Source organism: Panicum virgatum, chromosome 3K (assembly GCF_016808335.1).
Source record: "Panicum virgatum strain AP13 chromosome 3K, P.virgatum_v5, whole genome shotgun sequence".
Lineage (NCBI taxonomy): Eukaryota > Viridiplantae > Streptophyta > Magnoliopsida > Poales > Poaceae > Panicum > Panicum virgatum.
In genome coordinates, this window is record NC_053138.1 from 21,980,121 (window position 1) to 21,995,111 (window position 14,991).

At 49.9% G+C, this 14,991-nt stretch overlaps 2 protein-coding genes, 1 long non-coding RNA gene and 1 pseudogene across 3 annotated transcripts; 3 read left to right on the forward strand and 1 right to left on the reverse strand.

Annotated features, from left to right (window-relative positions):
- The first annotated feature begins 449 nt into the window (after positions 1 to 449).
- On the forward strand, positions 450 to 2,513 carry LOC120698367. Its single transcript, XM_039981934.1, has 3 exons — positions 450 to 958; positions 1,435 to 1,517; positions 2,017 to 2,513. Exons 1-3 carry the CDS (start codon positions 811 to 813, stop codon positions 2,227 to 2,229), a joined length of 444 nt encoding a protein of 147 aa, XP_039837868.1. The 5' UTR covers positions 450 to 810; the 3' UTR covers positions 2,230 to 2,513.
- A 3,014-nt stretch (positions 2,514 to 5,527) lies between these two features.
- Positions 5,528 to 8,168, forward strand: LOC120698366 (annotated as a pseudogene).
- Positions 8,169 to 8,652: 484 nt separating this feature from the next.
- LOC120698364 (DNA replication licensing factor MCM3 homolog 2-like) lies at positions 8,653 to 13,565 on the reverse strand. Its single transcript, XM_039981932.1, has 16 exons — positions 13,412 to 13,565; positions 13,216 to 13,328; positions 12,903 to 13,111; positions 12,302 to 12,432; positions 11,973 to 12,211; positions 11,622 to 11,858; positions 11,382 to 11,536; positions 11,099 to 11,307; positions 10,846 to 11,008; positions 10,540 to 10,751; positions 10,114 to 10,173; positions 9,937 to 10,029; positions 9,556 to 9,719; positions 9,301 to 9,369; positions 9,063 to 9,204; positions 8,653 to 8,973 (listed from the first exon to the last, which is right to left on the reverse strand). The coding sequence occupies exons 1-16, from the start codon at positions 13,475 to 13,477 to the stop codon at positions 8,917 to 8,919; spliced, it is 2,319 nt and encodes a 772-aa protein (XP_039837866.1). The 5' UTR covers positions 13,478 to 13,565; the 3' UTR covers positions 8,653 to 8,916.
- Positions 13,566 to 14,112: 547 nt separating this feature from the next.
- Positions 14,113 to 14,951, forward strand: LOC120698369. Its single transcript, XR_005684823.1, has 2 exons — positions 14,113 to 14,229; positions 14,318 to 14,951. It is a non-coding gene; the product is annotated as an uncharacterized LOC120698369 (long non-coding RNA).
- The last annotated feature ends 40 nt before the right edge of the window (positions 14,952 to 14,991 follow it).

Here is a 14,991-nt window from a genome sequence, read left to right on the forward strand (position 1 = left end):
CAGGCCGCCATTAACACGCATGGCGCAAGCCTGGTGAGTACCACAGTGACTAGCTCTGCGCACACATGCAACCGGCGCGTGGTCCAGACCAGGCCCGGCGTGATGTCCCTGCTCGCCCCGTGCGCAGCAGGACCGACCGAAACGATCGCCGTCTCTAATCCCAAGCGGAAACAGGTGCTTTACAGGTGAAATAATACTATATGCAATGCGAACCCAGGAGCTCAAGGATTACAGGTGTATTACGGGTAGGGTAGGGGCGCAGCGCGTCCCGTTCTGGAAGGAGGAAACAGGTCTCGAGCCCACGATCCACGGAGCGCACGCAAAGCGGGCCGTACAGAGAAAGCGGCATAGGTGGGGGCGGCAGCGTTCTGCTGGAACGCCCGCGCCGCGCGAGTCGGAACGCTGCTTTGCGTGGGCGCGCCCACGATATTAAATGCCCCCAGCGTGCGTGCAGGAGCCGACTGCTTTGGTTGCCGGCAGGGCTTGCCGCTATATCAGCTGCCCGGGGGAGCTGGAGCGCGACGCCTATGTGGCGCGCTACAGTGCGGGCGACACCGGCCAGGCAGGCAGGCAGCCTCCTCGCGTTCGCGTCCGCTCATCACCGCCACCATCATCACCACCTATCCCCTCGCGCGCCCCCCGTGTCCCGCTCGCGCCCCGGCCCCCGGCCGCTTCCGGGTCCGCATTTGGCTGCTGGCTCCGTGCTCCTTGCTTCCTTCGCCATTCGTTCCAGCGAGCTCTGATCCGCGCTGGTTTGGGAGAGCTACTTGACGTTAAGAGGCAAGAGGTCGAGGTCAGGTGGTTCGGGTGATGATGCCGCCGTGGCTCATGGAGAGGGGGAGCCCGGGGTGGCGGAGGGGGAGGTCCGCGCGGAGCCTCGGCGTCGTCGCCTGCGCCTTCGCCGTGGCCGCGGCGGTCGTCGTCTCCCTCTGCTTCGTCGGCGGCGCGCTCGCATCAGGTAAACTGAGCTACCTCCTTTGTTCACTCTTTGTGAGTTTGTGTGTGTGTGTGTGTGTGTGTGTGTGTGTGTGTGTGTGTGTGAAGATAGCTAGCTAGCTTTGGTCATCTTTCGCACAGCAAAATTGTTCAACGCATGTTCTTCTTCTGAAGAAAAAAAGGAGTTCCGCTTTCTCGTGAGTTCTGTATGGAAGTACAGAGATTCTCGACTTCCTGTTGCATTTTCTCGGTTTTCTTTACAGAGATTCTCGACTTCTTGTTGCATTTTCTTCTCTCTCTTCCTTTCCGTCTAGGAGAACTGGCTGCAGGACTGGACTACGTACAGATTCAGTTTGCTGAGATAGCTCGAGTGGAAATCCAGCACTGGATGTAGATGTAGCGAGCATGCATGTTCTGCCGGCGGCACTGCAGCTTCCCTTTTCTAGCGCAATGCTGCACTTGGTGACCACTCATTTCAGTCCCCCCTCCGTGAAACAGATCTCCGGAGGAAGACGGCGGAGGAAGCGGCGGCGGCGGCGGCAGGAGCCCATCCCGGTGATGATCAGGCGGTGGCGACCGAGGTACGTACGCGCGTCGATGCTCCCTCCTCCCGTCCCGTTCCGTTCACGCACAACACGGCACCGCACTGCTGCATCTGGGCCTCCGTATGTACGTGGAAGGAGCTCCGAAGACCGGCCACACCCCCGGCAGTAACGTACTCCGGGCACCGCCGCGCTGGCTGGCCTCACCTGATGCGGCGGCAGACGGCATGTCAAAATCGCACGCACGTACGGTCCCAGACGGCCGCGCGGGCACCCATCGATCTCCCATGCAGAGGTCGTGATCCGCTCGCAGCACGACCCTCGCTCCAGTCTGCCGGTCTCGATCACCAGCGCCGCGGGTTGCCGCCGGCCGGGCGAGTAGTGACCAGCAGGCCATACCTCGCTGTCCGTACATCTCGTCACTGCTGATTATTGGGGCAATCAGCACCATCGTACTAGTAGCTTGTAGGTCAGGGACCATGCTCGGGCTGAAGCTTGATTGAACCCCAGCTTATGTGGTCTTCGTGTGTTGGTGCAGGTGCGGGCGCGGGAGCCGGTCTACCACCGCTACGGGCGGCGGCTGCTGTCGGGTGGTCCGGGGTCGCACCCGCCGCGGTGCACGTCCAAGTGCGGCAGCTGCAGCCCCTGCTACCCGGTGCACGTGTCCGTGCCGCCGGGGGTGCTCGTCACCACCGAGTACTACCCGGAGGCGTGGCGCTGCAAGTGCCGGAACCAGCTCTACATGCCGTGACGACTGCGCGCGCGGCTCCGCCGTCAGATGCAAGCCCCCCGTCCGTCCGACCGGCGCGTCAACAGCCACCCGCAACGAGCGCGCGCGGGAGGCCAGGACCAGCCTGAACCACGGCGCCTGCCCCGCCCGGCGGCCGCCGGCCCGTGCGCGTGCGCACGCGTGGGCCACAGCATGAGCCTCGTGGCACGAGCGGGTTCGTGCGTGCGTGCGCGCGCGCGCGCGCCTTGGACCGGCGCCGGCGGGGCGCGCGAGGCGAGGCCGCGCCGCGCGTGGTGGTGTGGCCTACCGCGGCCGGGCCGGCCGGCGGGGCAGGGAGGGGGGGGGGGGGGGTCGGGACGGGCCTGCAGCGGCGCGTGTCTGCGACCCGCGCTGCCGTGTAATGCCCGTGTAGCCAGGTGAGCGCTTGCGTCGCCATGCCCCGCCGCATCGCTGCGGATCGGGCGGCCCGCCGCGGCCCTACCACGAGGCGCGCACGCCGCGCCGGCAAATCAGGCAGGCAGAGAGGCAGGGCGCCCGCCCGTGGTAAAGAAAGCTGCGGCTGTTTTCTCCCCCCGGCGGCACGGTTCATACTGTTCATATACTCCCTCCGTATCTTTTTACTTGTCGTTAAGACAAGAAATTTTAGTGCAATTGTTTGGTCTGAAACGTCATCTATTAAGATATACAGGGAGTATGATTTTGTCTACGCCTTTCTCGGCCAAAAAAAAAACTATTGCCCCTCCTACTCCGGGGTTCCATGATCTTGCTACTTGCCGAGTTGCTGTCGCGTTCTCACGTTACGGGAATTCCTAGCAGAAAAAGCCGGCGATCCCCGTACCGCGCGACACGAGCGGCAGCCGTGCATGCATGGCGCATCTGAGAGCGCGGCGCGTTTGCCAGCGGATCTCGCCGGTCTCGGCAACCACATGCATGGCGATGGCAATGACACGCCGCACGACGACCTGCAGGAAGCAGGAGTACAACGCGTGCGGCAGTTTTCAGGCCCCGTCTCGTCAGGAGCCGGCGCCGCGGCCGCAGGCGGGGCGGGGCGGGGCAGGGCAGGGCGTGTGATGTGAGTTCGATGTGGTAAAAATCTCCCAAGTCACGGCCAGGTTTGCAGCTGCCTCGGCCCCACCCCACGCCGTGGCTGCTGCTGAGGCGTCGCCCGTCGGTCGACAGTGCGTGTGTTTTTCTGCAGCTGATCGGGTACAGTGGCGGGGTGGTGTCCGCGGGGAAGACGACACGCATCGGCAGTACCGTCTCCACAGTGTCCCAATTCGTGCCCGCGCGGTCGAGCTCGACCTAGTGTGTGTGGATCGAAAGAAACTGATCGACCAGGTGGGATAACGTTCGGCCCAACTAGATCGCCGCTTGCATCGTAACTTCGTAAGTGATCCGGGGCCCAACTGGTAACATCATGACAAATGATGGGCCGTGCCACAAACTGAAACAAGTTCAGGCGGGGTTTCTCTAAAAAAAAGAACAAGTTCTGGCGAGTTATGTCACATCCCGTCCTTCAAAACCGCGTTCCCAAAGATGTAGCTGGAGGACAAAGATTATATGTTGACTCCATTATTACTCAACTTACAATATAATATTAAATATGTGCACGCAACACTCATGGACCACAATTATGCCACATCTAAATTGGGCCGGATTTCTCAGGTTACAAGATTTGCAAGAGTAATAAATAAAGTAAATTGTATTTTCCAAGAGAGATGTAGGAGGCCACATTGTGCCATCTCCTTTTTATACTAATGGTTCTGGTTTCAAACTCCTTCCTTTATTGACCAATAGGCAAAATGAATGGACATCAAAAATACATAGTTCCGGACTCTAGAAACTTGGCATGCCTTGACTAGCAGTTCCCTTCGGTTCATGGTTTTTAAAGCGGTAAGGCGAGGCGAGGCGACATGCCACCACTCAGCTGCCTAGGCGATTAAGGCGCGAGGCGACGCCTTACAAACTACCTAGCCTAGACTTTAGGATATACAAAAGCCACTAAGCAAGTATATACAAAAGCCAAAGCACAAGTAGACAACATGACCACTAAGCAAGCAGACATGTGCTCTGTTTTATATGCAAGCCAGCCACGTGCAAGCGTAGGACAGATACAGCCACAGCGGCACAGCCACACAAGACTTTTATATAGCAGTCTAGACAGAGGAAGGGGATACAGGAGAGTGCGAGAGGGAGAGGCATACCTCTGCTTGCAGGCGGCCGGCGGGAAGGAGGCTGCTGTTGGGGGCCGGCGGGAAGGAGGCTGCTGTTGGGATGCAGGGGCGGAGCAGTAGTAGCTGCTGGTTCATCGCGTCGAAGCCTCCAATCGAGCTGCGCGGCGCCGGCGTGGCAGGAATTGCCGGAATTCAATCTCTGCCCTGATCAATCGAGCTGCGCACGACGAGATTGAGATGTGGGGTGCCGGAATCCGCCGGGGAGAATCGCCGCGCAGGGAAGGGCGGAACTGCAGCCGGCGGCGGGCGGCGGCTCTGGTTCCAGGTCAGGTGGCGGTGACTCTTTTCCTGCTCTCTTTTTGCCTTCCTTTCCACTCGCGCTCTTATCCCTTCCTCTCTATTTCTTCCCGCGTAGCAGGCAGAAGGCGGGATCTTCCGCGCGGGATCCGCTTCTTCCCGCACGGGCTGCAGTTTCTCGCGCGCCGTGATTTCCCAGCGAGTATCGGGTCCGCCTGCTGCGCCTTGGTGATGCGCGGACGCCTACCACGCCAAGGCAGACGCCTATCGATCTAAAGCGGACGCGACACCCTGATTTTTTTTCCACTCGGACGCGTAGGGGTCGCCTAGGCTCGAACTAAAGCGGACGCGACACCCTGATTTTTTTTTAAAAACAATGCTTCGGTTATCAATTTGCTACACCGTAGCCTCGAACTAAAGGTAGTGTGACCTGAAAAGCATCCGCAAATTATATTTTTGATCTATAATTGTTGAACGTAATATCATTTTTAAGAATCAATCTGCTGAGCAGTCCTACCTGATCGTTGCGTGAGGAAAGAAAATGCGTAGGATGACACGGAACAACAAACCCACTACTCCCAGCTAAGCAGTCCACTACCCCTAAAAAATGCTTTTTATATGTGCCTACTTATACTTCCAAAAGCATTTGGAGAGCTGGAAGACAAGCTCCGGATCAAGTGGCTTTTATATTAATAACAAACTTTAAGGGGAAAAAAAAGAGAAAAGCACAGGCGTCTTGGGCAGTTCAAAACCGGACGCCATGGCCCGTTGGGCCAGTGGAGCCCGAGGATCTGATAAAAATCCCACGCGAGCACCAAGCACCGAGCAGCCGAGCCAAACCGAGCAGCCGCGAAAAATCCCACCCGCAGATCCCTACCAAAAAAATCCTAAAAGTGGAAGGACCCGCCGCGTAAAAGATCACCCGCCCGCGCCGCTCCCAGATCGCCTTCGTGTGGACTGCAAGCCGGCGTCCGGCGACGGGTACGAGGCTGACGCGCGAAGCGAGCAAGCCGGCCTCGCTCCTCTGCCGCCGCGGCGAAATGCGGGGGGTCCTGGAATGCCATGGACTGCCGCGGGCGAGCTGAATTTGAGTCGGCCTCCTCCACCCCTCTTCGTTTAGCCGCGACTCCTCGTCAGGTGCGTTTTCTCCCCAGGCCTGTGTTGTTCTGCCGATTTGCCACCCTTGAGATTGGACCTTGATGCGCATTGGGATTTTTTGAGGCTTGGAGGAGCTGTTGGCGAGGCAAACCATTTTTCTCGTATAGGCGACCCGGGTCAGTTTATTTCCGCGCTTCTTGTAGGATTTGATCGTTTTACATGCAGTAGATAGATAGTACGCCCTTGCTACTTCCTCGAATACTAATATGATAAAGATGCATGGTGCAAACAACATTGTCGAAAAATATGGGGGAAAATATCACTTTGTTTCTTTTTTCATGGAATTATACCTTCGTCTTTTCGAAAAAAAAAAGAATTATACCTTTGTCAGCTGCTGAATCCTACTTCCCTGCTTGTTCTGTAGCATTTCTTTTATTTGCCTTATGCATGAGTTGTGAACTTTTTTTTTTTTGAAAGATCATGAGTACTCATGTGCTGATTTTGCAGATACCGTTTTGCTCGTGCCAGCTGAAGGCGGTTCACCTAGAAATGCAGAATCATGTTGTGTAGCAAGAAATGGCCATCTAGATTCAACAGATCACTTCCCTTTCGTCTGAATCAATCTTGTTGGGCTTTGATGAGGGCGCGGGGCTTATGTCACATTTGACCGTAGCTTGGTGATGGTGGTTAGTTTTTCTCTCCGTGTCACCAGTAAATTGTAGGAGGGTGTGGATTTTGTGCGGGTGCTTGCATAATGGAAGAGAGGAGTGTCTTAATGGGACGATATGAAATTGGGAGATTGTTAGGACAAGGGACCTTTGCAAAAGTATATTATGCCCGCAATCTTACTACTGGTCAGACTGTTGCCATAAAAGTTATAGACAAAGATAAGATTGTGAAGACTGGTCTGATGGATCAGATAAAGAGGGAGATCTCGATAATGAGATTGGTTAGGCATCCAAACATTCTGCAGCTTTTTGAGGTAATGGCCACCAAGAACAAGATCTATTTTGTTCTCGAGTATGCTAAAGGTGGTGAGCTTTTCAACAAAATAGCAAAAGGGAAGCTCACTGAGGAGGCTGCAAGGAAGTATTTTCAACAGTTGATTGGTGCTGTGGACTATTGCCACAGCCGAGGTATCATCTTGACTTGAAGCCTGAGAACCTGCTACTGGATGAGAATGAAACCCTCAAGGTATCCGATTTTGGTTTAAGTGCCTTAGCTGAGTCGAAGAGACAAGATGGCCTGCTCCACACTGCATGTGGTACTCCAGCTTATGTTGCTCCTGAAGTGCTCAGCAGGAAAGGTTACAACGGTGCACAGGCAGATGTCTGGTCGTGTGGTGTGATTCTGTTTGTGCTTGCGGCCAGTTATCTCCCTTTCCATGAAAGAAATCTCATAGAGATGTATAAGAAAATTTCAAAAGCTCAGTACAGATGCCCTCGGTCTTTTTCTGCAGAACTGAAGGAGCTCCTTTATGGAATCCTTAATCCAGATCCTAATACTAGGATACCCATCTCAAGGATAAAGAGAAGTGCTTGGTACAGGAAACCCCTTGGGTTGGCAGTGCTGAAAACTGAAATAGTCAACAAGACTTGCACAGAAGCTATCACCTCTGGCTTGACCGACTGCGTTGGTTCTGAGAGGAATCAAGGATCATTGAAGCTGGTGAACTTGAATCCATTCGACATCATTTCCCTCTCCACAGGATTTAATCTCTCCCGTCTGTTTGATGAAAATTACAGCCAAAGGGAGGCACGATTTACTTCCAACCATTCAGCAGAAGCTATCTTTGAGAAACTGAAGGAGTTGGCCAGGTGTTTGAAGCTCAAAGTTACAGAGAAGGACGATGGCGTGTTGAAATTGGCCGCAAGCAAGGAAGGAAGAAAGGGTATTCTTGAGCTCGATGCAGCGATGTTCGAGATTGCTCCTTCTTTTGTATTAGTCGAGTTGAAGAAGACCAATGGTGACACATTGGAGTACCAGAAGCTGATGACAGATGGCATTAGGCCATCGCTTGAGGATATTGTGTGGGCATGACAGGGTAATCAGCAGCAGTCACGTATACTTAGACATGCAGGGCAGCGGCAAGTGCCACCATTTCCACAACAGCAGTAATAGACTCAGTACGTTCTCAGCATTGCCACCATGAAAGGCGATAGCCAAGTTTGCTACTGTGTCTTGACTAATTAATATGCTTTTTAGACAAGTATTAACTGCAAAACTTGCATAAGTTTGCACTGTTAGTGTAAATGTGGGACCTACTGTTACCCATTTTTCTTTATCCATTTTCTTTAACATTGTAAAGGCTGCCTGCTGCATGAACAAAAGTGATGTCTGGTGTTTTCTGATATGATCGCTGTGAAAGAAAAGAAAGGCTATTCAGGGAAATAATGTAGTTTATGATTTTTATGTTTGTATAAGATTCAAAGTGGCCAGTTATTAACTTACTATGACTGAGAAGTGCTATATCTCCCTGACTCCCTCTCTTAAACTAATAATCCCAACTCCAGCTGATAAGCATCTCTAGTCACTGCTCATTACCCCATCCATACTTGTAGCACAGCAAACTAGCAACAACCAACAAGGAAGCCGTCCTGAAGATTGCATGCAGAGCTAATGGGCTAGCCCACTGGAAGCAGCAGCAGCTCGAACAAGCAAGATCATGGTTGATAGCACCCTATTTGCCTTTTACTGTAAATGGACTCACGAATTTGCCAACCTATTTGTTGAATTTCAGGATTCCCAATTTACTACTTGCTGACAATGCACTGCAATCTCACATTTCCAACCCAGTACAAAATCTGAGCTAGTAGTTGTTTTCTGCATCCAACAAACCAGAAGCAGCTGCGTCCAGCTGACTGGAAATAGCAAGTTAACCCCAAAGACAACTAATCATGATCAGTTAATAAATGTCACTAGGTCAGAAATGGTACATTACATTGCATGAACAAAAAGTACGAAGAGAACCAATGATCTCAATCCTTGGCGATTAACATTAAGAAACAAACTCTTCAACTAATAGCTGGTTACAGATGCAGAGCATCAGCTGGATCCAGACAATCTGGATAAGTTTTACACGACTAGGTCACCATGACACAGCTTGATCATTGGGTTCACTGTTAAAGAATCTTGGTGGTTATATGATCCGAACTATGCCATCTCGTATCATTATCCGGTTTGCATCTTGCATCCTCTGAAAGCAGAAGGAAAAGAAGTTTTAATACAACCCAACACACTTGCTATTATATGGCAAGCCTTAAACAGAGTAGGATTTTTTCATACCTCCAAGATAAATTCTACTTGGCGTCTGGTGTAAGGTGCAGCTGACTCTCTATTAACTGTCTGCTCAATGTCATCAATCGATATTTGATCTACATGGTTTGCCAACACATGCTGACCCAGAATTGCTTCAAATGCTTCAATTCTGCAGATGATGCGAAAACAAGGGAAGCAAATGATCAGCCGTAAACATAAAACAAAAACAAAGCTGAGGAATCTGATTTGAAGATTATTTAGTAACCTCTCTGCAGGAATATCCTGATCACTTGAAGCGTTTCCTACATCCACATCCATTGGATCATTTCCAGAGCTGCGAAGAATAGAGATATTTTAGATGAAAAATTGAGCTTTATATAGGAACCTGAACGAAGAGAAGATAAAAGCTAAAAAGGGAACAAAGGCACAAATGGAAAATAAACCCATCAATGAGGAGCTACATAGTTCTTAAAAAATCTAAGACAAATGGACGCTATATGTATAAAGTTAGTAAAATCACCTTCCATTCCCATCTGCAGTGCCATCATTTGCACCTGCATCATGATCAGCTTGCTTTTTCATCTCCATTTCCCTTTGTTCACGCTCTTCCATCTCAGTCAATTCCTTGTGGTATATTGCAAAATTTAGAACTTGCAATGCAGCCTCAACATCAGATTTCAGAACCTGTAACACAAGATATGGTTGTCACAATCAGATTTCCACAGGTACAAATGGCTTAGCTATCCTTCTAAAAAGTCAATCCGTCTGTAGAATGGATAAATTTCTTGATTTCTTGGTCAAGTTTCAGGAAAATTGTGAGCAAAGAAATAGGAACTGTGGTTTATAAAGAGGGTTATTGACGTAGGTAGGCTACTTGGATAACATGGTACAAACAAACTACCTCATGTCTCAATTTCATCTTGGCATGAGCAGTAGACAGACGAATTATGGTTTCCAATGTCCTTGCTGTGATTGGAAGTGTACCACCACCAGACTGTAAAACGCATTGGTGAGCAAATGACAACTATAAACATATATATCATTAACATGACAGCAGGAAGACATTCTTGAATCAAACCTTTGCATTTGCACTACCATCCCTGAGCTCAGCATATGAAGTAGCAATATGATCAGATGCCTGCAGTAGTAGAAGAATGCCATGATAGATCTGAAGCAAGAGCTTCTATTATGTAAGAAAAGAGATTCTCTTTCTTGCAGAAAGTGTATTGAAGAGGAAGAAAAGGTAGCAGCCCTAACAAGGCCACATTGTAATGCAAACTTTATACTCATGGCACTTTTTCACCCAAACGGTGAGGCACATATAAGCAGTGTCTTTATGTGTCAGTTATGCATTGAGATCCATGTTGTACATAAGAGTCTGGTCTCATGGTACCCGATCTCAATGCACATCTAACGACACATGCAGCAGCCTTACCATGGGGCGAGAAAAACGTCTAATGTTAATGCACATCTATGGCTCCGTATCCAGGATTGGAAACTTTACCTCATCAGTGAGCTTTGGTTGAATAAGGTTCTTCGCATAATGAATATATTTCTTCAGAAATTTGACAGTTAGTCTGTCCTGCTTCGCTTTCTTGCCTCTTCTTCTATCCTGACCATGGAGCATTCTATCATATTTAACAAAAATAGCTGCATTAGCATTAGCATCACCATCATCCTCTTCAGCATATCCCGCTTTATCAAGAGACCTTGCTCCTGCAGTTTACAACTTTTTCCTTTTATTGAGCAAATGAAAAGAATTGAAGACCTGAGAAAAAAATCTGTTGTGACTGCACAACAACAAAGTTACCTCCATCATCAGTGCAATATCTATGCATCCGCGCAACATGCTCTGAAATTTGCCGATCAATCTCAGGATCCATTTGATCAAGAACAATAAAAAGCAAATCAAAACGGGAAAGCAGTGAATCTGGAAGCCCAATGTTCTTTGTTGGCGTCAATGAACGATCGTACTGTCATACAGCCCAAAATCTTTGTCAGGAACAACAATCAAACTGGTGGAACATGCTTTTGGAACAAGGGAAAAAATGTTAAGAGCTTACAGTTCCATATATTGGATTTGCTGCAGCAATTACACTACATCTCGCATTCAGTGAGGCATGTATTCCTGCCTTTGCAATGGTTACAGTTTGCTGCTCCATAACTTCATGAATAGCAACTCGGTCTTGATCATTCATTTTATCAAACTCATCAATGCAGACAACACCACGATCAGCAAGAACCATGGCACCAGCCTCAAGCCTTCTCTCCCCTGAAATAGGAATTTAGTCCGTACCTTTCAAGGGATCTGAGCAGAAACACAATAAGTAGAGTCGAAAAATTTACCAGTCTCTTGATCAGAAGTCACTGCAGCAGTCAAACCAACACCAGATGAACCCCTACCAGTTGTTGAGATAGCCAAAGGGGCAATGTTCATGACAGCTCTTAGGAGCTGGGACTTTGCAACAGAAGGATCTCCCACCATCATCATGTTTATATCTCTGCATGCCAAAGTAGCATAGATATAAATAAACTAATTGCACTCAGTGAAATCATATATCAACAATGATCTGAAATGTCACTAACCCTCTTAAGTGAGTTCCATTTTTCAGATTCTTCTCAACACCACCGAGCATCAATAGTACTACTGCCTTCTTTATCCATATATGACCATATATGGATGGAGCAATTGAGTTTCCCAGCAGGTCAAAGGTGTCATTTCTCCTTGATATTTCTTTCATCCGCTTCAGATCTTCGCGAGTATAGACAGGTGCATTTGCCTCTTTGTTAAGAAGTGACACATTATTTGCGATAAGGACAGTTCTACAGGCAAAGTAATACAAAACCACATCATACTTCAAAAATAGGTTTAAAAAAATCGAGCAATAGAAATAGGTAAATTGAAGCCAGGTTTGGTGAGGGTAGTAGCTGAACTACCTGAACACACCACTAACACTTCCCTTGCTTTTCCCTGGAAGAGCCTTGTATACACCAACAATTGAGACACGATCACCTGGTTTGCAACAATCTACAAGATCATCTTCTACAATAACATCGACAGTTCTTGGGAGCTGTCCAGGCGCAGAATTTTCTGGCACCTCTTGCATGGACAATGTCTGGTGATCCTTGTATTCACACATTCCATACTCGGTGACCAACAAGTTACCATTGTCATCCTAAGGATCCCAAATTTAGCAGCATTACAACAAAATAGCAATCGGGGTTCATTGAATGAAATTGCAAGAGTAAAAATAGTATGATCATACCCTTGTTGGATAAACTGAGCCAGTAGGCAAGCCTACAAAAGAAGTGATGTCCCTGTATTCTCGCGAGAGAAATTCCCCAGTCACAGGGCAGAAGTGAACACTCTTAACAACTTTTGGCCTTACCAGAGAGCCTGTTTTTAAGGAGAAAGGGATAATATCAGCACTCAAGGTGTATAGGTTCTTCACTAGAACCCTCTTGTATCTATCTATGCTTATGCATTAGCAAATTGATGGCACAGAGTAACAGTTTAATAGAACAGTAGATAGCATCAAATTAGTACGTGGTATATGCACAACATAAGTGATGGACTAAAGTAAATCCAATGCTAAAGTTCAATAACAAAATCATGTTCAGTTATTACTGGAACAGAGCTAACAAGGTCAATTTATACCCATTCTTTTTTGTAGTTTTCCTTTACCAAAAAGGCACTCCACGCCCAGAAGAAATGCTAGAGTTCAGTTGGAACTTGTTCAAGAATTTTTGACCGCAATTTAGTACCTCGAGAACCAAATGCACCCCAACAAGTAGTATGATTTGAACTAGAGCCATGACAACGAAAATGCAGTTGTTTTTCTCCTGAAAGGCAGAGGGAGTCAATACATTTGGTGACGATGCCCTCGACGCAGACCATGGTCCCGATGAAAGAGGACATGAGATCCCTGGGCGTGACCCTGTGGAAGCCGAAGGGCCCCGAGAAGCCCACCATCACGCGCTCCCCTTCCTTCAAGAACTTGGGATCCAGATTCCTGGCCACCTCCGACACCGCGTCCGACGCCGGCTGCATGTACTCCCCCGGGCTCCGTATCACCCTATTCACACGCAGGGCATCAGCCAGGAGCAAACCCAACAGGAGATCCGGATTCAGGAAGAACGAACGAGCGGGCAAGAAAGGGGAGGCGGCGGCGGCGGGCACCTGCGGGCGAGGTCGAGGTTGTGGTTGCGGAGGTCGTCCATGCCGATGATGAGGCGGTGGCGCTTGTTCTGGACCATGTCGCGCACGGCCTGCATGTACACCCCCTTCCCCACCTGCGGAGGGAAGCGACGAAGTGAGCCGAGAACCCAGCGAACCGGCGGCGGCGGCGGCGCTAGGGACGGCGAGGGGGGCTTACGTCTTGGTCGAGGAAGTCGAGGAAGGCGCGCTTGTGCGCCGCCATGGCCTCCTCGTTGACGTCCATGGCTGCCTGCCGCTTCGGGGACGGAGCGCGAGGCCGGAGGAGGTAGAGAGCAGGGGGGGAGGGGTCGCGGGAATGGGGGCGGCGGCGGGGCGGGTGGGGTGGGTTTGGATTTGGGGGTAAAGCTGGGGACGGAGGGCGCGCGTTTCGGCGGGAGTTCGAGCGCGGTGTGGCGGGAAGAGGTGGGTTTTCGCGCGCTCCGGTACGCGGGCGGTGGGCTCGTTGGGCCCTGGATAACGCGTGGGCTAAACCAACATGCGGGCCTGTTGGGGGAGAACGCGCGAGCCCATCGGTGAGTGCTGGTAGCATTTGGCCCATTAGTGTATCGGCCCAATTGCGGTTCCATCTCTACTGAACAATAGCCCCGCATTCCACAACGGCACGGGGGGCAAATCAGAATGGATTAAGTCCATTTTACCCCCTGATGTTGTTAAAGAGTCCAAAAAAACCCCCAAAGTGCAAAACCAGACATACAAGGTCCCTGAAGTGCTGAAACCAGGTGAAGGACCCCCCGTACTCCATTTTCCCCGGTTTTGACATGCTGACCAGCCACGTCGGACTCCCATTTCCACATCACCCCGCCTCCACGTCACCCCGCCACCACGTCGGCCGCCCCCCGCAGCCAAAACCAGGTGACATCAGAACCAGGTGGTTTCAGTGGTAGCCAGCACAATACAGCTTCAGCTCCAGCCTCAAATGCCACACCTTCGCCTCCAGCCCCAAATACCACACCTTCGGCTATGCCAGATGCCATGGTAAGCTGACATCTGCTTCATTTCAGCAAAGTTTTTCTATGTTCATCACTAATTACTACTAGGATCCTTACTACTATCCCTCTCACAGGTTGTAGTCCATGGCTCCCAGCAAAGTGCAACTAATGGGACAAAAAGAAATAATGAAGTAGCCTCAGCAACCATTTCTGTGTCAACAAAAAGACAGAAGTATTCTTCTGGAAACAACACTGCACGTGTGACCAAGGTATCCTTCCCTATTTCATTCCTTTTTGACTAACATAAGCTGGGTTGCAGCACTCACATATTGCTTATTTTTGTACCAGGAAAAAGTTGTGAAAACAACAGCAACTGCAAGGATAAAAACATTGCAAGGTGGTTCTGGAACATTGAGCCTAGAGGCTAACGTACCCACATCTCAAGCAAGTTCCAAAGTGATAGTGCAGGTGACATCTGGGCATGCCAGTGCTGAAGTGATGGCTCAAGAACCAGGAAGAAAGAAACTTACACCAAGAAGGGCAAGGCCTCTTCCACGACTGTTGTTATCACCTGACAAGTGAAAACCTATATCCTCTAAGAAGACAATGTCTATTTGTGATGTATTTTCTGCCAAACTTATGGCATTTGTGATGTATTTTCTGCCAAACTTATGGTCTATGTTCATCTGTTAGCTCATGTTACCTGCCAAACTTATGGCATTTGTGATGTTATTTTGTGCCAAACTTATGGCCTATGTTCATCTGTTAGCTCATGCTACATGCCAAATTATGGCCTATGTTTCAATTT